The sequence below is a fragment of the Heterocephalus glaber genome, unplaced genomic scaffold (genome assembly GCF_053883595.1).
Source record: "Heterocephalus glaber isolate CG9 unplaced genomic scaffold, H.glaber_assembly_v1.0 deba00001719, whole genome shotgun sequence".
NCBI lineage: Eukaryota > Metazoa > Chordata > Mammalia > Rodentia > Bathyergidae > Heterocephalus > Heterocephalus glaber.
In genome coordinates this window covers 255,880-277,578 of record NW_028258432.1, presented here as the reverse complement: position 1 = coordinate 277,578, position 21,699 = coordinate 255,880, and the positions used below count along the sequence as shown (strand labels likewise).

The 21,699-nt window shown below is 42.3% G+C and overlaps 1 protein-coding gene across 16 annotated transcripts in view; it reads left to right on the top strand.

Annotated features, from left to right (window-relative positions):
• LOC101717569 (BMP-binding endothelial regulator protein) overlaps positions 1-21,699 on the top strand; it is a 321,597-nt gene that overhangs the window by 54,000 nt on the left and 245,898 nt on the right. For 13 of the 16 annotated variants that reach the window (XR_015446606.1, XR_015446605.1, XM_087199424.1 and 10 more), the window contains 3 exons: positions 2,389-2,471; positions 5,539-5,629; positions 9,310-9,392. Coding sequence is in view for 14 of the 16 variants with exons in the window: in XM_087199424.1 (XP_087055550.1) it covers positions 2,389-2,471; positions 5,539-5,629; positions 9,310-9,392 (257 nt within the window). In the remaining 2 variants the exon portion in view is untranslated. Of the gene's footprint in view, positions 1-2,388; positions 2,472-5,538; positions 5,630-5,786; positions 5,939-9,309; positions 9,393-21,699 lie in introns of those variants that run through there. The other 3 variants (XM_087199430.1, XM_087199428.1, XM_087199429.1) reach the window with 2 other exon arrangements.

Genomic DNA, 21,699 nt, shown 5'->3' with positions numbered 1-21,699 from the left:
TGCTTGTTTACCCTGTTAGAGCATAAAGTTGGCAGCAAATAGAGTTTGTTATAAGGAAATTTACAGAAAATAAGAGGTCATTTCTTGCTCTAATACATATAAATTTCTCTGTCTGCATTCTCGCAGAGCTCAAATTAGTGTCTTGCACTAAGATAACATGTTTCTCTCAGAACACGAACCCAAAGAGTGGTGAAAATACCCTATCCTCATTCATCTTATTCCCCCAATCTCCCACAGAAGAAATCTCTGGTGATGGCTGGTGTACTGATGGTACAGGTACAATAAGGGTGGATGAACAAGGTAAAGATGTGTCATGTTTGCTAAAGAGATTTCCACAGATGTTTATGAGCCTATCCGGCCATTCAATTCATGCATCATTTGAGAAATCCATTCTCTGGATTGGCATGACAGGGACTGACCTGTACACAGGCAGCAATGTGGTGGCACCTTCATCCCTCACCTTTGTGCTTCTCCGTTATTTTCTCTACCTGGTAAAACATGGTGGAGGAACAAGGCAACATAGTGATGGGAAGCAGCAAACACTGTTGGTTCCCCACACTCTGGACCACTTGTTTGCAGACTTTATGCCATGTAGACTGGAAGAATCCAAGGATCCTGTGCTGCTCCCAGGGGTCTCACACATGACCTGGCCTTGCATGGGAAGGGTCCCTTGGCCCACACTTCCTTCCTGGCTCTTATGGGTTTTATACTACATTTCCTCCCCTTAAGTAAAAAGGGAGAATCTTTGACTGCTCTATTAGCAGGGAAATAAATCACCCTTTTTTCAAGTTTTTTTTTAATCCAGATGATGGTAATATATATTCTGAAACTCTGCTGGCAGCCTGGGCAGGCTTTTCACATTTTACATGGACTTAACATGAATTGGATTTAGTTCTCTGATTTCCCTGCCTCCATCTCTTGAACAACTTATTTATTACCTGAGTCTGTGTCAGTGGATCAGACATGCACAGAGCATGTTGATTGTAAGTGTGTTTGTAGGGTAAGTTTTATGCCAGCCAAAATTGTCTTATATTGGTTTGTTGAAAATTTAATGTGCTCATCCTCAGTTTGGCATCTGTGTTTGTAGTGTGCTGAAGGTTCTTGTGGTCCAACACTTTATCTGTGCAACATTTCATGCAAAGGAAATTAAAACACATATAGTGAAAGCATTTCCCTAATATGTTTCCAATCTGCAGTGCACTTTAGTAATTTGATTTGTAGCAGTGGAGAGCAGTGTTATTCGGCTCTCTGCATTTATTCATAATTTTGGGGGAACTCACATCATGGCTCTGATTCTATGAAAACATCTATTGAACATTGCTGAAGTCCTTTATTATTCTGCTCATGTGAACTAAGGTTTCCAGCACAGTGATATCTGAAAGAACCCATGGAAGGTGAGCCTACTCTGTCTTCTGTCTTAGACAAGAGAAGCCAATGTGAAATGAGATTGTTTCACTAGCCAGAAGTGCATCATTGCTGCAGCAACGCAGCCCTTTAATTTCTGCATGGTCCTTCCTGTGTATTCTTGCTTCTATAATTTTTGAATTAAGCATTCCAGACTTACATTGCTAAATTTATCTGCCCAGTGGACTTCTAAGGATATAGTGACTCCTAAGGATAGCAGGTGTGTCCTCCCAAAAAGTGTAATCCCCAGTGTGGAGGCCATGATTTGTACCCACTAAATCAAGACTCTCCTTAAGTTAACTGGCTTGTTTCCGATTTTGAAGATACCTGTTTTTGCCAATGAATAAGTATGACTTTTGTTACACAGATAGGTAATAACCCATGAATTTGTAGTTTCAGATTTGTTTACTTTATTAACTAGGAGTAAAATAAAAGTAAAATGGATAACCATTGGTTTTAGAACTGATACGTCTTGGAAGGTTTTATTTTGTGAATACAGTAGCTCTTCAAGGGTCTTAGGCATAGAATTTGTAGTTAATTCCTCTATTTTAATTTCTGCATTTATTTTCTATGATTTAAACTTCCCTCTTGATCTTCAGCAATTTTGAATTCATTTAGAGTCCTGTGAAGTCACCTTTCCTAGTGGTGATTTAGTTCTGATATGTCTTACCTTTTAATAACCATAAATAAAGTCATGATCTTAGACATTTTTACTGAGAGTTCATCAATCTATGGCTTTCCATTAGCAAATATTGCCCATGAAGTGAGTGGATTCAGCAGAGAAAGAATTAATGTAAGTGAATGGAAAATAGATCCTGAGAAGGCTTAGTTGTATTCTGGGGAGAATAGCCAAGGGTACAGTGGCAGTGGATCCTGTGATCACTAGTTTTGGTGTGCAGGACATAGCTTCTTTTGCTCCAGATGTAAAAGAAACCCTGTGCATTCTTGGTCTGTTTTCTCACTTCCTTTTTTTTTTGCATTTAGGCTGCACCTATGAAGGAAACACCTACAATAGCTCCTTCAAGTGGCAGAGCCCCACCGAGCCCTGTGTCCTGCGCCAGTGCCAGGTAAAGTCCAGCAAAAAGCAGCCCAGAGAGACTCTGCAGCAGCCACTTTCCACCAACCCAGAGTGATACCCAAACAGTAAAGATAAAAAACAAATGCAAACCCCACAGCATCCTTGTAGTTTATTGTGACATCACCAATACAAGACAGGTACAGGATAAATATCATGTAGAACTTGTTTCCAGAAACACAGTGAAATTGTCCCCATTGTGAAATTGTTCCTGGAAAAAACTCCAGGAATATGCATATGTATCCTTGGAAAATACATGTCTATCTGTGAAATCATCTTTGAGCAAAACATGAATTCCTGTTAGCAGAAAGGAGGTATTGTTAGAAAGATGTATTTTCCTTCTTTGATTTGGAAAGATTTTGAAGATAAGCCAATCTGTAAACTATGAAACTGAAGCACTCAGTGATTTCAACTTGACAAATCTAGGAACCACCAGTTTAACGTCTTCTAAGGAGACCACAGTGGCTCACCCTTGAGTATTCCAACAACAGCAGTAATCCCACGTGGCCCTGATGCCTGCAGGCATTGAAGACAATGCAATGAACCAGAGGAGGGAAGAATCCAAAGCCCAAAGTTTCAAACTTGTCTTCTTTTCTCTATAGTAATACTCTGTTTAAGAAAATAATGCTCATCTAATCTTAGTGTTACTTAAAAATTGTTCTCTGTAGAGAAGGTGCTGTTAAATCATTTTATCACAAAACCCATTTCATTATCCCAGCATCAAATGTGCATTGGAAGGAGATTGGAAGATAAATACCATAATGGACATTTCTCTCTGATCTCATCTCAAGCACAATGACATTTAGCATATTGAGATCTCTATTTTCTGTAGTCATGTTTTCATTAGATGGCCAAAGGAGGCACACTCAAAGATCTTCAGCTGTTCATTCAATTAAATATTCAGCTTTTTAATGCAGTGAATCTAAGTTATTTATGAAAGTAAGAAGGAGGTAAAAATGAAATAAACAATAGATTCATTTAATTCAAAGTTTGTTGAAGTTTTTAACTCCAGATTATAAATTGAACTAGCCTCAAGGTATAATGAAACAAAAACAAAAAAATTAGCACCAGAAGCACCCCCGCCACCTTCTAAAATTTTCAACCCTCCATCTCTACCCTGTGTCTTTATTTCTCTTTCAGTATTGGAAATTGAACTCAGGGCCTTGCATGTGGTAGAGAAGAACTCTACCACCCTATCACTGAGCTATGTCACCAGGACTTTTTATTTTTTTGAGATAGCATCTTTCTAAATTGCCTAGGTTAGCATGAAACTTGTGATCCTCCTGCCTCGGCCTCCTGAGTAGTTGAATTATAGGCATCTGCCACTGTGTGCCTCTTACCCTGGTTTCTTTTCAGATCATATAAAGCATTCCCCTTCTACCCTACCTGTTTTTCAGAGAAATTTCTACTCTTTAGCAGAGGCATCTGAGAGTAATGGTTCTAATGTTTGGTAAACAAGAGGACAACATGCACTTTGGGATGTAGATAACATTTTTATAAACAACCAGAGGTCCTGAAGGTCCTAAGTTGCTTGGACAAGGGTTGATTTTGCTCCCTTTAGATGAAGACATTACTTAGATTAAATGGAAGCTACCATATAGCAAGGGATATTTTGTTGCCTGAAAAACACATTAATCCATTATAGTGGTTAACACTGAGACTCCTGTTGCCTGCCATCTTTGGTCATTAGCACGCAGCCCAGAGAGAATTGAAGCAGGAATATCAAGTTGTTATCTGAAAAGTCAGGAAATGGGAGCTGTGGAGGAGGGCTCAGAAAGGCACATCACCTGCTGAATATGAACCTTCTTTCCCTTCTTCCTCCTGTGCTAAAACTTCACCTGAGCCCTGCTAGCTGTAAGAGGTCATTTCATTTCACAAGCAGAAGAGCAAACCTCTGTGCAGGTGCCACAGAAAGGTGTGCCATTGCCCACCCAGCACCTTCCAGTCCCAGTTCCTGCCTTCCTGCTTCCATCTTTAGGAGGATGCAGGAAATGACCATTTTTGCCTGACATGTGTACAAACAGGAACTAGACAGGTGCCAGCAAGCCTGATGTCCTGGTCTTTTTCCACTGGAGTTTAATTCCACTTTCTTATATCCTCTGATGAAAGGCATTCTGGTGGTGGAACATTTACCTGTTATTTTCCCACTTTTAATTTCTTGATGGAGGAGGATGAGCTGAAGGTCACAGATAGGAAGTTCATGCTGGGAACCAGCCTGAGTATCCATTTGGATTGGAGATGTTGAAGGAAAACTGACTCCAGACCTTACCTAGGCTGACTAGTTGTTTCTAAAGGGGTGGTGGGTCTTTATCTGGAGATAGGTGTTGGAGACCAGAGGAGAATTAAGGCTTAATTGGCCTGCTCTCTGAGCACAAAGGAGAAAGGCTGCACTCAGGGGAGACATATTGCATATTAAGGAAAAGTTAAGACATCTGACGTGAAGTTGTTTACCAGAGTGTACTAATGGATATGGGAAAGCAGGAGAACCTTGTGTTACTTTGATTGCTTGTGGTTGTGTTGGGTGAATAAAGGCAAGGTGAGCCAGAGGCTAGGAGCTCCTCTGCCTCGAGGAGGAGGCAGGATGGTCGCAGGATGGGTCCGGTGCAGGTGGCGCCCCAGCATGGGGCTTGGATCCCAGGGCTGCCTACAGAAGGGCCCTCTGGATGCAATGCAGGGGACCACACTTTATGCTTCAGAGTTAATGACTTAAATGTAAGAACAATGATAGAAAATACAGCCAGCATTGAAAACATAAGACAACTGAATGAGCGGCAAGACTCTGTCAGCTACCAATGGACTACAAGAAAGTCTTAAAACTAGATTTAAAAGAAAGAAATACCAAAGAGAATGCAAAGTCAGGAAAAAGAGGTGATGGGGTTTGCCCTCTGAGGTCCCAAGCATGGGTAGTGATGAACAAGGGTGCTGCTTCCCTCTGGGTCTGATGCCCACTCCAGTGTGACTTTATGAGTTTAGGTTCTTCTCCCGTCTTGGTTACTTTCTGAAGTTGTAGCTCCTTGGCAGGAGTCCTGGGCTGGCTGACTGTGCCTTTTCTTTTGCAGGAAGGTGTTGTCACAGAGTCTGAGCTGCATTGTGTTGTTCACTGTGGAAACCCAACAGAGCACCCAGGAGCCTGCTGCCCCACCTGTCCAGGTACCCTCCTCAGCAAGTGGGAGGCCAGAAGGCTCCTTGGTGCAGGGCAAGACTGTCGATATTTCTGTGTCCCTCAGGATGCACCATTCCTATTCCCCTGCTGGATTTTCCTCACTGGACCTCTGTGCACCTAATGGCTCTAGCGAGTGCCCTCCTCCTTCTTCACATGGAACTATCTGGCTAGAACATTTCCCCTCCCTTTCCTGAAGGGGATTATAAAGGTGTGCCCAGCAGGAGGGTAGTGTGCTGTAGATCTTGGCTGATGGCTTCTCTGGACTGAATGTCTGCTTTCTACTCCCAGGCCGACAGGTAATGCTTACTTTGGAAGGCTAGGCTGTAGCTTCTCCTTGCTTCCAAAAATGTCCTTTTACTGCTTTGTATTGCAGTTCCTTTGCCAGAGCTCACCTTGGTGATGAGGTGACCAGATGTTTTCTGAAAACTGAGAGCTGTGTCCCACATGAATTTAGCTTAGGCTTTTGCCAGTGCCCTTTTTTGGTGTGGGTGCAGAAGCTGGACCCACTGTTTTTTGTAGGGAGGCCCCTACCTCACTGACAGTGAAGAGCTCTTCCTTTACCAGTGGCCAAATCTTTCCTCTCACTTTCCCAAAGCAGGATGCAAAGGCCTCCTGCAGCTCTTCTTGCCCTTTCCCATAAGGCTAGGAATTTTGAGGTGAGAGATTTTTCTGATCTCTTAAGCACTTGCTGAGCATCTAGGGCAGGTGCTCTGCATTTGGGGTTTTTTCTGAGCGTTCTTCCTCCTTGGTGACACTACCTCCACTACTTTGCTTTACAGGGTGATCTTGAGGCCCTGTTGTTCTCTGAGCCTCCTGTAAAGTGGTGAAGGCCCCAGGGAGTCCTCTACAGACATGAGACCCTCTACATGATGGACTCAAGTCCTTTTCTGAATTCAGTCTTTTCTTCTTCTTGAATGACAAAGATGGACAGTTTCTACCATTTCTGACCTTCCTTGTGTCATGCATAGTCTTCCTTTTCACAGTGGGATTTCTGTAAAGCTTGTTATTGACGAACTCTTAAGAAGACCAAAAACTGGTTAAAAGTACTATGCACTAATTCTTTGTATAATACAGTTATTTCATATCCATCAAATAGTTTGTCCTAGTACCTTTCCCTTCTGAATGCATCAAAAGTTTTTCATCAAGTCACCATGTCCTTGAACATTGCTGGGATCTTTATGAAGTGAATGAATAGCTTTCTGGGCTGCACCTTGGAATTTCCTGGGAAGCTGAAATGCTGCATCTTGTACCCCAGCTGCATCTCAGTCCAAGTCCATCAGAATCTGGACGGGATGATTTCCACACACAGCCAAACTGGAGATTGATAAACAAGTAAACCGTATTTGTCATATAGATTTAAAAATCACTGTAGCTCTTAACTATGGATTCCAGTGTGCTGAGTAGACTTGCTTTGTTGAGACAGAATCCACTCAGAGCCTCCCACTCACAACTATGGGAGGCTCAAGAGGCAGGAACAGCACCAGGGAGCCCTTAATGCCCAGCACCCCTCCCCATGGGTAACATCCTTTCAGGGAAGCCCTGTGTCCAGGCTGCCTGAGAAACACAGTACACAAACAGGAGCGTGGATTTATCTCAGCAGCTGAGTGCTCCTATGTGAGCGATTACTTCGTTCACTCCTTGTTTGGGTTGGGTTCCCAGGAAGGAAAGGACCGAACTCTATGATCACATTTGCTGCAGTGCTGAGTTCTTACCACTGTCCAGTGAGGGGTGAGGTATTGGTCAGTAGTGCCTGCTGAGGTCCCTGAGTGAGCAAGGACCAGAGAACCCTGTGTTCCTCTCTCCTCTCACCCTACCTCACACCACAGGAAGTGCCCTGCTCAGACCTATCTTTAAAAGCAGGTATGCCCGTGTCACATGCCAGCCCCTGACCCTGGGAGGCTCTGTGCCCTCGGTTAGGAGGTCAAGACTCAACTTTGTCCCTTCTCGGTTCTAAAGGGCAGCATTTGGGATACAAGTGGGAAGGTTCAGAAGGAGCCACCTGAAGAGTCCAGTGCCCTTTGTCTTGGGAAGATGCTCTGCTGAGCCTCAGTAGGGACAGTTAGGGGAGGCCTCAGCTGTGCTGTGTCTTTGGGTTGCAGGAGGACAGCGTCTGTTATTGATTAGGGTGTGGCATTCTGCATGACGACAGACATGCCCAGTTTGTGGTCAGTTTCTTCCTGTAACATATTTCAGGGCATTCCCATCTCTCTGGTTTCCCCCATATGACTTTTTGCTCAATTTTGATGAGTTGTGATGGGAACCATTTGAAAAGAATTTCCACCTAAAATCCCCTGACCTCAGCTGTCAGTGTAGATTGCTGTGGTTAGTCTGTCTGGCTGTCTGGATGACAGAGTCAGGGGTGCAAACACACACAAAAGATTGGAGACACTTTGTTGGACATTCCCTTCGGAGAAAGACGACTGAGCAGCTGCCATTTATAAATAGCACTGAGACACAACTGCTGGGGACAGCACTTACCGAGTCTAACCATGTCACTGAGACAGCAGGGGTGGCTGCTGCTGGTTTTGGTTGTGGGTATCAGGAAAATCTTATCCCTGGAGCAGTTGTAAAATTCAGTTTTACTTGCCTTTTTGGATCCAGACTCAGCAGTACTTATCTATACATTTTTCTGTTGAACAGAGGATGGGGCAGGTGGGGTAGCAACCACTCCTCCTGTCAGGACTCAGCTGCTCCAAGAGTGGAGGGCTTCTACTGACACCTTTAGCCAATGGACTTTGGACGCTTTTGTGTCCTACATAAGAGCCTGTGGGCAGCTCAACACCCTCTGGCCAAGTATCTTGTGAGGACCGTCCTGGGGAAGGTAGCTTTGCTAGGAACCCACAGCCTCTGTGGCCCACATGACATGGCAGCCTGCACTGCAGATCATTTGTGACATTACTTTAGAATGTGGCAGTGATCTGAGCATCTTTCTGATAAGGGCACAGGTCCTGGTGTTTGATCTTTTCCTTGGCCAGACTTGGTGGGGGGGCAGAGCCCTTGATCACACCCTGATTGGGTTGCAGGCCATGGGAGTCACCTGCTGAGCCCTCTCTTCACTTTCTTGGCTTTGTGCCAGATTTGCTCCATAGCACAGAAGGAGGCTCAGAATCGAGTATGAATCCCAGCTCAGCCACCTGGGAGCAGGGTAAATTACTTCCCCTTAGAGCCACATTTTCCTCATATGTGGAGAAAGGGATGGTATCCCTACTCTGTAAAGTCACTGGGGAGGTGGAGGGGCTCAGGTATGTGGAGTAGAGGCTGACAGTCCTTGGTGGCACCTGCTCTTGATCCCATGGTTGACTCCCTCCTTGACCTTCCTTGGCCTTTCTTGGTCCTTCTGAGGTTTGGGTCCCGGCAGTGGCCAGAGTAATAGTGACACTGCTCCAGGCATGCATGATTGGGCTCCTTGTAGTGCATTGCTCCCCACCCTCAGGCTGACTTGGGCTCCACTGCCCTCTGTTTTCCAGTATCCTTGGGGTTTTTGGTCCCATGCCAGCACCCTGACCTTCGCATACTCTATTTTACTGTGTACCAGTGCTGCCCACTAACCAAAGAGGACATTGCTGGGTGTCTGAGCTGGAGGTGGGGCATGAGTGAGCAGGCCTTGGAGGACCATGTTTCAAGGATACTGCTAATATCTGGTTCTGAACTCTGCTCTGTCTTCCAGGCTGTGTGTTTGAAGGCATGAGGTACCGAGAAGGAGAGGAATTTCAGCCAGAAGGGAGCAAGTGCACCAAGTGTTCCTGCCTCGTAAGTCCTATGTGGATGTCACTGGAGTCCCTGGGCTCATGGCTGTTTGTTGTCCCCAAGCAGCTATCTCAGCCTGGGTGCTGCTGGCCCTGGACTGGGTCATCTCAAGTGGTGGGGCGGGTGTATGTCTTGCAGGATGTGTACCAGCAGCCCTCACTTCCACTCTTAATTCCATCTACAGCCAGCGGGGTCAGCAGGCATTTCCCAGGTCCCCTGCCAAACAACCTTGCTTGGAACTAAGGACCGCTGCTCTGGAGCATGAGGGAGTGTCTGTGCTGACTGCTTTTGGGGTATTCTGTGGGTTTCTGTTTCTTGGGGCAGAGGATATTCCTGCTGGGGCAGTGTTGGGTTTGCTGCGGTCAAACAGAAAGCAGATGGGTATTCTGTGTGGTGAGGCCTCACCAGGTTCGAGTGTGGAGGATGAACAGGAGGAAATTGCCCATAAATGCTGGCTCCAGGGCAGAGGAGGGTTAGTGAGGCAGGACCATAGACTTACTTTTGTAAGTACTGTCTTTTATATGCTGAGGTTATTCTCCTGGAGTTTAGGAAGAAGAGGAACCTAGCCTGGGGTATAATTTTAAAGTGACCTTTCTATTAATGTGTTTAACTTTGCAGAGCAATGACGGGTGGTGGTGGTTGTGGTAGTGGGAATCTGGTCTTGAGCAGAGGCCCCACATTATTTACAGTAGGGAATTGGTACAGTCCTTTACTTCTTTTTTTGTCTTGTCTAATAAAGAACACACATTCTTCAAGTTGCTGCTAACTCAGTATGCATCTTAGAATATTAAAAAGAAAATACATGGGGAACTCTAGCATCTTACTTTCACCAAAGCAGAATCACATGTGAGTCACAATCACAGCATCTGTCATTTATCAGCTGTCATCTCTAAGACCTTTCCCACCTCCTCTAGCATAGGCCCACTGTCTTGGCACCCAGAGTAAAGGACCCCTGGCTGAGGACAACAGTGATTGTCCTGAGGATGAGAGAAAGAGAGAAGAAATGAGAGAGGATGGTATATTGTGTATCTCAAAATAAAACATATATAGTACTTAAGTAATAAAACACAATAGTAATTTACTAATGAAAAGGAACATAACTGCATACTCCAACTGAACTTCGTGTTTTCTTGCAGGTCATGAGTAAGTGGCTCTATGTTACTTTATGTAAATGATTTCTATTAGTGCCCATTCCTACATGTTATTTCTTCCATATTGACAGTTTAATGTTTTGTGGTAATAATAATTATTATTTTAGTATCCTCATTCTTTTGGGAATAAGTTGAGGAAAAACAAAGTGGTTTTGATAGGACGTTGTGCATGTGCGCCTGGACAAATTGTCCTTCTGATAAAGCTGTGCCAAGGGCAGACAACTGACCTCCACCCCAGGAGGAAAGGTAGAAGGTGTTCAGGAGGAGGGAAATCCTGTGGCTGTATCACAAAATCCATCAAAGCAATGTAAATCCCAGAGCACTGGAAATTAACTTGGGCCTTGGGTTCAAGTGTCAGAGACACAGTATTCTGAAATGTTCATTTCATTTGCTTTAAAACTTGATATCCACCAAAAGAAATGCACCTGGGGCTGGGTTCAGGCCCCTGGAAGTCCTGCTTTCATTTTCTGTTGGGAAAGAAAAATCTAAGAGTGAGTTCTCTCTAGGAAATGCAGTCTCTAGCCTCTCCTCTAGGCTGAAAGTCCAATTTCCTGTGTTCCTATTGTTTGAAATAAACCCCCAAACTCAAATTGTCAGTGCAGATAATAAAGCACTTAGACATCAAGAAATCTCAACAAGGCATTTCTGCAGAAGGGTACAAGCATGAGGTAGCAGGTGTGCAGGACAAACGAGGGTGGCCCCTTTTATCCCTAATGCAGGAGAAGCAGCTGACCTTTAAATTCATCGACTGAATTCAAAGGCTTATTATCTATTTTGTTTGACTAACATGAATTGCACGAAGAGGGAGGTGTTGCTGAACAAATTAGAGAGGGAGCATATGGTTTTGAATACAAAGTTCTTAGTTTTTATTGTGAGGGTGGGTGATGTGCAGTTTGGAATGGATAGTTCTTGGTTCTTTATATTGGAAACTGGCTGTGTTCTGGGGAAAGGTACATAGTCACTATTTCTTGGAGCTCAGGATATTAACAGAGGAGAGTGGGTAGTGAGTAGATGACCAAGTCATTTAAACCCAAAATGGAATTGCCTGGGGCTTGTATTTGACTTAAAAGACAAAGCCTATTTCTCACACTAAATCTTGATATTCTTTCAATTCTCCACGTTGTCATGCTCAAGACTTAGTGAATGTTCCTGATGTCGGTCTTCAGACTCAGAGAGCAAACCAGCCCAAGGATAGGATTCCCGCTGGGAACTGGAGCAGAGTGTGGGGATTGGGCCTGGGAAGGGACACACAGCAGCCTTTCTTTCATGGATATGGAAGTTTGAGGTGTAAGTTCTCTATTATTTAGAAAATGATAACAACAAGGAAAAAAGTCTACATGCTCAGTACAGACACAAGTTTTTTCCCAAATATTTTCAATCTGTGGATAGTTGAATTCTTAGATGTGGAACCCACAGATATGGAAGCTGATTACATATTATATGGACTTCTATTTATGTGTACATATGTCTGTGAGTGAATGTGTACACTTATATGCACATATGTACCATGTATGATTGAAACATATGGTGAATGTTTAAATTATACAAACAGTAAAAACACATTGCCATTAATCCTGCTTGCAATACTCCCTCCCTTCAAACATTTATCCCATTGTTTTTACCACTTTCTGCTGAAGTTTTGGAAGTCCTCCTTCATGAGTGTCGTTACGGGGTATAGTCACCCCATAGTGCTGCTGCTGCGTGCCATCCAACAGATAGGTAGGCTCATAAAAACATCATGCTGTATCTTCATCCACATTATTCATCACATCCGGATCTGCAACATCTGGCTCTTTTTCAAAGTCAAAATGACCGTGAAAGGAAAAGGTTTTAAATTGGTTCAGGACATTGAGGCAGCCACAACAGAGAAGCTAAAAACAATTAGGAGAGAAGACTTGCAGAACTGCTTCAGAAAGTGGCAAGAAGGCTGGGATCAGTGTGTTTAAAGTGAGGGGGAGTATTGGAGGGGATTAATAGCAATGTGTCTTTTACTGTCATGAATTTAAAAAATGGAAACACTATATATTTTATCTCACCTCATACAAAGGTACCTTGGTTCACAGTTTGTTCCACAATTCTGGGAAAAATGACCACATTCCTATTCATCAGCTCTTGTGGCGTTTATGAACAAAAGTAAAATTTTGCCCAATGCTTCTGTTAGCTAACTGAATTGTTAACACCAAAGTTAAAGGATGAGAGGTTTATTTGCCTCATAGTTTGTAGATGTTTTAGTCCATAGTCAGCTGGCTCCAAGGAAGGATGCCATGGTAGAGGGGCAACACAGAGGAGACATAGTCCATGGTAAGGAGGCAGGTGAGAATATATTATCCCTTTTTCTCTCCCTCATATTTTATGCAGGCTACTGGCCCTGGGTGAGTGTAGCACTCACACCCTTAATCCCAGCCAGAACCATGCCAAACCCATCAGTGGACTGATTTAGTAATCACAAATCCTTGATCCCAGCACCACACACTCTAGATCCAGCCACCTTTGAAAGTACCTCCTATGACTGTATGAGGCTTTGGAGGCACATCTAGACACAAGCCGTAACAATGGCTATAAACGCACACACACACACACAAACATACTCCCATGTCTAAACTGTTTTCCTCCAAACACAGACCCTAATACAAGTATCTGTTTATGTGTAGTTTATGGGAGGACCAGAGAAGACAGAAGGAGTTCAGAGGAGAGGAAGAAGGGTACAGCCAGCAGAGTGGGGATTACCAGGCGCTGTGGTCCAGCGTCCTTCACAGTTATGTTAAAACTTGGTCAGCATTGTGGTAGCATTAAGAAGTGGGCCCTTGAGGAGGTGATTAGGTCTTGGAGGGTCTGCTTTTGTGAACGGATTCTTGCCCTTTAGGAGTCTGGCCCAGGAAGATGCAGTAGCAGGCACCATCTTGAGATAGAAGGAGCAGTGTCCCCAGATAGCAGGCTGGCTGGCAGTTTGGTCTTGGGCTTTGCAGCATTTGAAACTGTGAGGACATTTCTGCTCTTCCTGAAACACCTAGCTGTGGTATTTCATTACTGCAGCACACATGGACCAAGACTCACACTGTGCTGTCACTGTGGGCAAACGCTGGAGGCCTGGGTAGAACCCTGGCCTTTAGACTTTCCCACCTGAGGTGAGAGAGTGCACAGCCCCCTGCCGGGCCTCTCAAGGGTTGTCCCCCAGATAATGCTGCTTAGGCGCTGATGGGATGGCATTGCCATGGACGTGAGCATGAACACATATATGCACACACATGACTTTCCGGTGAGCGTTCACCCCATGACATCACAGTTCCTGAGTTATTTCCCTGCTCCGAGTGTTGGTGTGAAAGGGGCCAGGCCTGGCTGTGTGCAAGGTGGACACCATGGTGCCTGTAACAAAGCCTTCTCTCCGTCTCTGCTACTCCTTGCTTTCGTGCAGTGCGCTGAGAAACAGTAATGTGTTTTCTTCCGCGTGGTGATGATTCTGCTCTTTCCTGCCAGCTGGCTGGTCTTGCGTGGGGATCACTTCAGTAAAACTCTACTATCTCTAGCCTGCTGCTAGCTGTAGTGTTGCAGTGGGCAGTGTCCCTCCTGTACCTTATCTGTCCAGGGGAACCCCAACTTTTCCGGTATCCTGCACTCTGAAGTAAATATTGTCGGCACCCTGTAGCTTACATTTTTAAATTCAGCCCTCTTCTTTACAAAACTCCTCACATTTGTGAAAATGCACCTACGTGTGTTTCTTGGGAGGTGGTGATAGAGAGGCAGGGTGCCAGAAAGCTGCTTTGTCTCGAGATGACACCTAAGCTGATGCACAAATGCACATGAGTGCACATCCTGAGTTTAGCTGGGTGGGGCATAGCATTCCAGTTGACTGAGGACATGCTGACCTTGGAGAGAGCTGGGAAGGATCCCACACGCTACTGCTCCCACCCAGTCTGGCAGCACAGCATCTGCCATGTTTAGTGTGAAGATCATCAAGACTCAATTTGGAAATGCAGTGCTTTATTATCACTTGTTCAACTGTATCATTTCCATTTATACATTCTAGAAATGAAAGAGCCAGGAGGACATCTCCTCTCACATGATAACTCCAGCTCCTTCTGCTGTTCCATAGAGCCATCTGTGTCTGGTTAGAGGAAGTTTATTAGGGATGAGTACAGGGTAAGTGAGTGCTGTATTAGTTGAAAATAGAAAGATGATTCTTTGCAATGCCTGAAGCAAAGAACACTTTATTTTTTTTAAATTAATTTTATTGGTACATTTTATTGGTACACTTTAGGTATACAGTTCATTTCCGTTTATCATTGGATGTTTGTACCTGTACATGATGCATCTTGGTTCTTATTTTTTCCCCCATTACCTGTGTGCCCTTCACCCCCTCCACCCTTCCCTATTTACATAGATTTCATTTCCATTTTTTTCTTATAGTTGTTCCTTTCCCTCTTTTCCTTTCTCCTTCCCCTCCCTTCACTCCTTCGTCTTTGGACCTTGTTTCCTATTTCAAATTATCAATTATTCATTTTAACCATTTTAACTCTTGTTTACACTATCAGTTTCTCACACTGGTGAAACTATTCGGTATTTACACACGTGTGTCCTATTTATTTCACTTAAGAGTATGGCCTCGATATGCATCCATTTAGCTGTGAATGACTAGTTTTTCATTCTTTATGGCTGAGTAGTACTCCATTTTACAAAAAAACCCACATTTTCTTTATCCAGTGTCCAGTTGATGGGCACTTGGGCTGCTTCCAAACTTTAGCTATTACACACTGTGCCGCTATGAACATGGGTGCACATATATCACTGTGGTATGATTCTTTTCATTCTTTTGGGAAGATACCCAGCAGGGGAATAGCTGGGTCAAATGGGACCTCTAGTCCTAGTTCTTTGAGGTATCTCCATACCGATTTCCACAGTGGTTGCACCAGTCTACACTCCCACCAGCAATGGAGAAGGGTTCCTTTCTCCCCACAGCCCCGCCAGCATTTGTTATTGGTTGATTTCTTCATAGCAGCCATTCTTTCTGGGGTGAAGTGGACTCTCAGTGTTGTTTTCATCTGCATCTCTCGAATCACAAGTGATGTTTAAAATTTTTTCATATGTTTGTTTGCTGTTTTGACTTCCTTTTCTGAGAAATGTCTGTTCATTTCAGATGCCCATTTTTGAATTGGGTCTTTGAATTTGGGGGGGTGGTCTGATTTTTTTCAATTCTTTATATATTCTAGATAGTAGTCCTTTGTCTGAGGTACAGCTGCTAAACTTTTTTTTCCAATATTGTAGGTTGTCTGTTAGCTCCGTTGGTGGTTTCTTTTGCAGGCAGAAGCTTTTTAATAAGATGAGATCCCAGTTGTTGATTCTTTCTGCTAGTTCCCGTGCTGCTGAGGTTTTGGTTATGAAGTCTTTTCCTATGCCAGTGTCTTCCAGAGTTCTACCTAACTTATCTTCCAGCAAGTTTAGTGTTTCTGTCTTAATATTTATATCTTTAATCCACTTCAATCTTAGTTTAGTGCATGATGATAGGTATGGGTCTAGTTTCAATCTTTGGCAGGTTGAAATCCAGTTTTTCCAACACCATTTATTAAATAGGCTATCTTTCCTCCAATGATGGTGGTTGGCTCCTTTGTCAAAGATGAGGTGGCTGAGCATGTCTGGAGTTGTTTCTGCATCTTCTAATCTATTCCACTGATCCTCAGGTCTGTTCCTTTGCCAGTATGATGTTGATTTTATCACAGTAGCTTTGTAGTAGAGTTTCAACTTGGGGATTGTGATACCCCCAGCCATATCTCTGTTGCTTAGAATTGCTTTAGCTATTCTAGGTCTCTTCTGGTTCCAAATGAATTTTGGGATTGTTTTCTCTAGTTCTGTGAAGTATATTGTTGGAATTTCCATTGGCATTGCATTGAATCTATATAGTAGTTTTGGAAGTATGGCCATTTTCACTCTATTGGTTCTTCCTACCGAGGAGCAAGGGATGTCTTTCCATTTTCTTGTATCCTCTTCTATCTCTTTTTTTCAGAGTGCTGTAGTTTTCAGTGTAGAGGTCTTTTGCTTCCTTTGTTAGATTGATTCCTAGATATTTCATTTTTTTGGATGCTATTGTAAAAGGAATTATTTCCCTAATTTCTCTCTCAGTGAGTCTGTTATTTGTGTACAAGAAGGCTATTGTTTTTTGAGTGTTGACCTTGTATCCAGCTACTCTACTGAATCTGTCAATTAAGTCTAGAAGTCTTTTGGTGGAGTGTTTTGGGTCTTCTATGCAAAGTATCATATTGTCAGCAAATAATGACAGTTTAGCTTCTTCTTTTCCTGTCTTTATTCCTTTTATTTCTTTCTCTTTTCTAATTGCTATGGCTAATGTTTCCAGAACTATATTGAACAGGAGTGGTGATAGTGGGTATCCTTGTCTTGTTCCTGATTTTAGTGTGAAAGTTTTCAGTTTTTGACCATTTAGTGTGATGTTGGCTGTTGGTTTTTCATAGATAGCCTTAATCAGTTTAAGATAAAGACCTTCTATTCCAATTTTCTGTAGGGTTTTTATCATGAATGGGTGCTGGATTTTGTCAAATGCTTTTTCTGCATGTATTGAGATGATCATGTGGTTTTTGTCCTTGACTCTGTTAATATGGTGTATTACATTTATTGATTTACGAATGTTGAACCATCCTTGTATCCCTGGGATAAATCTGACTTGGTCAGGGTGTATGATCTTCTTGATGACCCTCTGTATTCTGTTTGCCAATATCTTGTTGAGGATTTTTGCATCTATGTTCATTAGGGAGATTGGCCTGTAGTTCTCTTTTTGGATTGTGTCTTCCTCTGGTTTTGGAATCAAAGTAACACTTGCTTCCAGGAATGAATTTGGAAGTACTGCTTCCTTTTCAATTTCCTTGATTAGTTTAAAGAGTAATGGCATTAGTTCTTCTTTAAATGTCTTGAAAAATTCAGCAGTGAAGCCATCCAGACCTGGGCTTTTCTTTGTTGTTAAATATTTTATTACATTTTCAATTTCACTCATTGTATTTGGGGTGTTTACAATTTCTATATCTTCTTCATTTAACTTTGGCAATTCATATGTATCTAGGAATCTGTCCATTTCTTCTGTGTTTTCCATTTTATTAGAGTACAGTTTCTCAAAGTAAGTATTGAAGATCCTCTGGATTTCTGTTGGATCTGCTGTGACTTCCCCTTTTTCATTCTTAATTGCATTGATTTGAGTCTTTTCTTTCCTTTTTTTGATAAGAATGGCTAAAGTTTTAGCGATTTTATTCATTCTTTCAAAAAACCAGCTCTTTGATTCATTGATTTTTTTGTATTGTTCTCTTAGTCTCCATTGCATTGATTTCTGCCCTAATCTTTATAATTTCCTCTCTTGTACAAGCTTTGGATTTGTTATCCTCTTCTTCTAGGAGCTTGAGGTTCTGCATTAGGTTATTTATCTGAGTTTTCTCTGTTTTCCTAATATGGGCATTCACTGCTATGAATTTCCCACGTAGAACTGCTTTCATCATGTCCCATACATTCCTGTATGTAGTACTGGCATTATCATTTACTTGTAGAAACCATTTAATTTCTTCTTTAATTCCTTCTATGACCCATTGGTTGTTCCAGAAGGTGTTATTTGGTTTCCATGTGTTTGTTGGGATTTTGCTGTTTCTTATGTTATTGATCTCCAATTTTATGGCACTATGGTCTGATAATATACAGGGGGTAACTTCAGTTCTTTTACATTTATTTAGGTATGTCCTATGAGCTAGCATGTGGTCTATTCTGGAGAATGACCCGTGTGTAGCCGAAAATAATGTGTATTCTGATTTTGTGGGTTGGAACACTCTGTAAACATCTATTAAGTCCATTTGTTCAATAGCTTGGTTCAGTTCTAGAATTTCCTTGTTAAATTTTGGGTAGATGATCTGTCTATTTGAGATAGTGGGGTATTGAGGTCCCCCACTACAATTGTGTTAGTGTTTATTTGGTTTTTCATGTTCATTAATATTTCTTTTGTATAGTTGGGGGCATTTGTATTTGGTGCATATATATTTAGGATTGTCATCTCTTCCTCTTGGATTGTTCCCTTCACAAGGATGTAGTGACCATCTTTGTCTCTCTTAATTAGTTTTGGTTTGAAATCTACTTTGTCTGCAACTAAGATTGTTACCCCTCCTTTCTTCTGTGTTCCTGTGGTGTGGAGAACTGTTTTCCATCCTTTTACTTTCAGTCTATGAGTTTCTTTTTGAGTTAGGTGTGTTTCTTTTATACAGCATATTGTTGCATTTTCCTTTTTAATCCATTCTGCCAGTCTATTTCTTTTGATTGGTGAATTGAGGCCATTAATATTTATGGTTATAATTGGTAGCTATTGATTTATCCTTGTCATGCTGTTTTACTTTTGTTGGCTCTTTTATTTCTTATTTTTTCCCCCTTTCCCTTTAGTGTCTTACCTTGCCTGGTGGCTTCCTTCTGTTAGTCCTCATGGAGTTGTGACCTTTATTGTTTTTTTTCTAGGATATTGTTTAGAATTGCTTGTAGTGCTGGTTTGGTGTTCATGACATTTCTTGGGTGTTCTTTGTCCTGAAAATATCTAATTTCCCCATTGATTTTGAAAGATAATTTTGCCAGACACAACAGTCTAGGTTGGAAGTTGTTTTCTTTTAGGTCTTGAAATAGCTCACTCCAGGTTCTCCTTGATTTGAGGGTTTGTGTTGAGAAATCTGCTGTGATTCTGATGGGCTTTCCTTTGTATGTGATTTGTTTCTTTTCTCTAACTGCTTGTAGGATTTTGTTCTTCTGTTGGGTTTCTGGGATCTTGACTATTACATGTCTAGATGTAGATTTTTTTGATCATGGCTAGTTGGAGTTCTATATGCCTCACTTATCTGTATGTCCAATTCTCTACCTCTGTCTGGGAAGTTTTCCACTATTACTTCTGTGAACAGTTTTTTTATGTCAATTGTGCTTTCTTCCGTATTTTCATGGAGTCCTATCAGCCTTATGTTATTCTTTGCCTCATCTAGCAGTTGTTGGATTGATTTCTCATGGTGCCTTACTATTTTTAAGAAATCTCTATTTTCATGGTCTCTAACCGTGATCCTGTTTTCTATATCTGATATTCTATCTTCAGATTCCCTTAATCTGCTGTGGATACTTTCAATGGAGTTTGTGATCTCCTGCATATCTGTTTGAATCCATTTCATGGATTCCATCTCTTTCTTATGTTGGGTGATCATGGTTTCCATTCTTTCTTATACTGGGTATTCATGGGTTCCAGCATGTTTCTGAGCTCATCTGTTTTTTTATCTGTTTCTGTTCTCGGTCCTTAAATCATGTCTTTCACTCTGCTCACCATCTCTGCAGACATCTGGTAGATTATTTCTGCTTTGAATTTTTCTAGAGCCTCATTCATCTGTTTTGTTACTTCCTGTGCTATCAGTTCAGGGTATCCAGGTGGTTGATTATGGGACTTTTCCATCTCATTTCTCCCAGGATTTACCCTTGGTGAGGTGGAAGTCTGAGTTTGTGCCTCACTTAAATGTCCTCTCTTTTTTGTTTTTGGTACCATCCTTGGTTTAACTCCTGGGTTGATAGTTTGAAATTCCTTATGGTAGGTGTCTTTGTTGCTTGTAATTAGAACCCTTATGGAATGATTGCTTCTCAGAGGTGTCTTCCAGATATAGCTCTTCTTTAAGTTTTGAGTCTCTAATGACTCTAAGGCTATCTCATTTTCCTTATACTAGGAAGGTTCATTGACTAGATCAGTACCAACACCTTAGCCCAAGTGATACAGTCAGCAACACCATTTCATCAAGTACATCTTTGAAAATGACATTTTATGGTAGTTATTAATCTATCACCTTTAGATGTGTGACTTAAATCAAGATTGAGGACCAACCCAACATATAGTGAATAAACTCTTCAAAATAACAACTTTACCCTTTGGGATGGGGAGTTAGAAGGGGTTGGGGAAGGAGGGACAGATGGGAAGAAGGATAGGGGAAGGTTAGCAGTGAGGTCAGAGGACACAGGTGAGAAGGAAAAAGAGAATACTAAGAAAATAAAGAACTCTGGATGAGGACCAAAACAGGGACAAAAAGGGAAGATGAGCAATGTGGGAGAGCAAGAGAGTGAGTCTAAGAAAGAGAGAAAGGAAAGAGAAAAGAAAGAAGAAAAGAAAAGAATAAAAAAGGAGAGAAAAACAAATAGTTGTAAAGAGTAGGGAAAAAAAGATAAGAGGAGCAAAAGAAAAGAAAAGAGAGAAGAAAAATAAAACTAATTTTGTGAATAAAAATTAACCATGAAGATGAAGGGCCTCTTTCATGGTATGCCTCTGCTGTCACAATGGACAATGTGGGTTGCAGTGTGCAGATATAAGTCAATGAGTCTCAGCAAGCTAGTTGCAGACCCATGAGATTCAGGCAGATTTCTGGCTGTAAGTCCCAAGTTGAGCTCCCTGTCCTCCTGTAGAGTTGAACTCTGCAGAGTTGTATTGCAGATTCCAGCTGCCCTTCCCCTAAAGATAGTCCTGTTTCTGATGGGAGGTGAAGATGACTCCAACTTACCTAGCACAGTGGTCTGGTGGTCCGGCGTCCTCTGTGTCTTTGTAGTGTGGAACCAGGTGGCTGTACAGAGGAGTGGGGGTGGGTGGGGGTGAGGGGGTGGGTGTCCAGTGGATTGCTGCCGGGGCCATTCCACACGACTCATGATGTTGCTACTGCGTCTGCAGGCCTGCCTGTCTGCAGTGGGCTGATTCGGCGTTAAAAGCATACAGAGCATCATTGGAGCACACTTCAATTTTCTTTTATTTTAAACTTTTTATTGCTTAACTGTAGAGCAGTTATGTGTGCCATTGTTCAGTCAAATTTCCAGGGGACAAGGCAGTGGGAATTTCCCCAGACATTTTTGTAAAACCAGTTTTCAAGTTTGTCAGAGTAAAAATGAAAGTTTAAATGTGAGGTAGGGGTGTGTGTGTGTGTGTGTTTAATATTGGGCATTGAACCAAGCCCTTCACAATGAACTACATCTCCAGCCTCCCTTTTTATTTTAAATTTTGAGAAAGAGTCTCCCTAAGTTTCTACATTACCCAGGCTGGGCTCCAACTTGCAATCCTCCTGCTTCAGCCTCTCAATACTGGGATTACAGGCACTGACTACCACATCCAGAATTATGTTGTTTTTCTTGTTACCAAA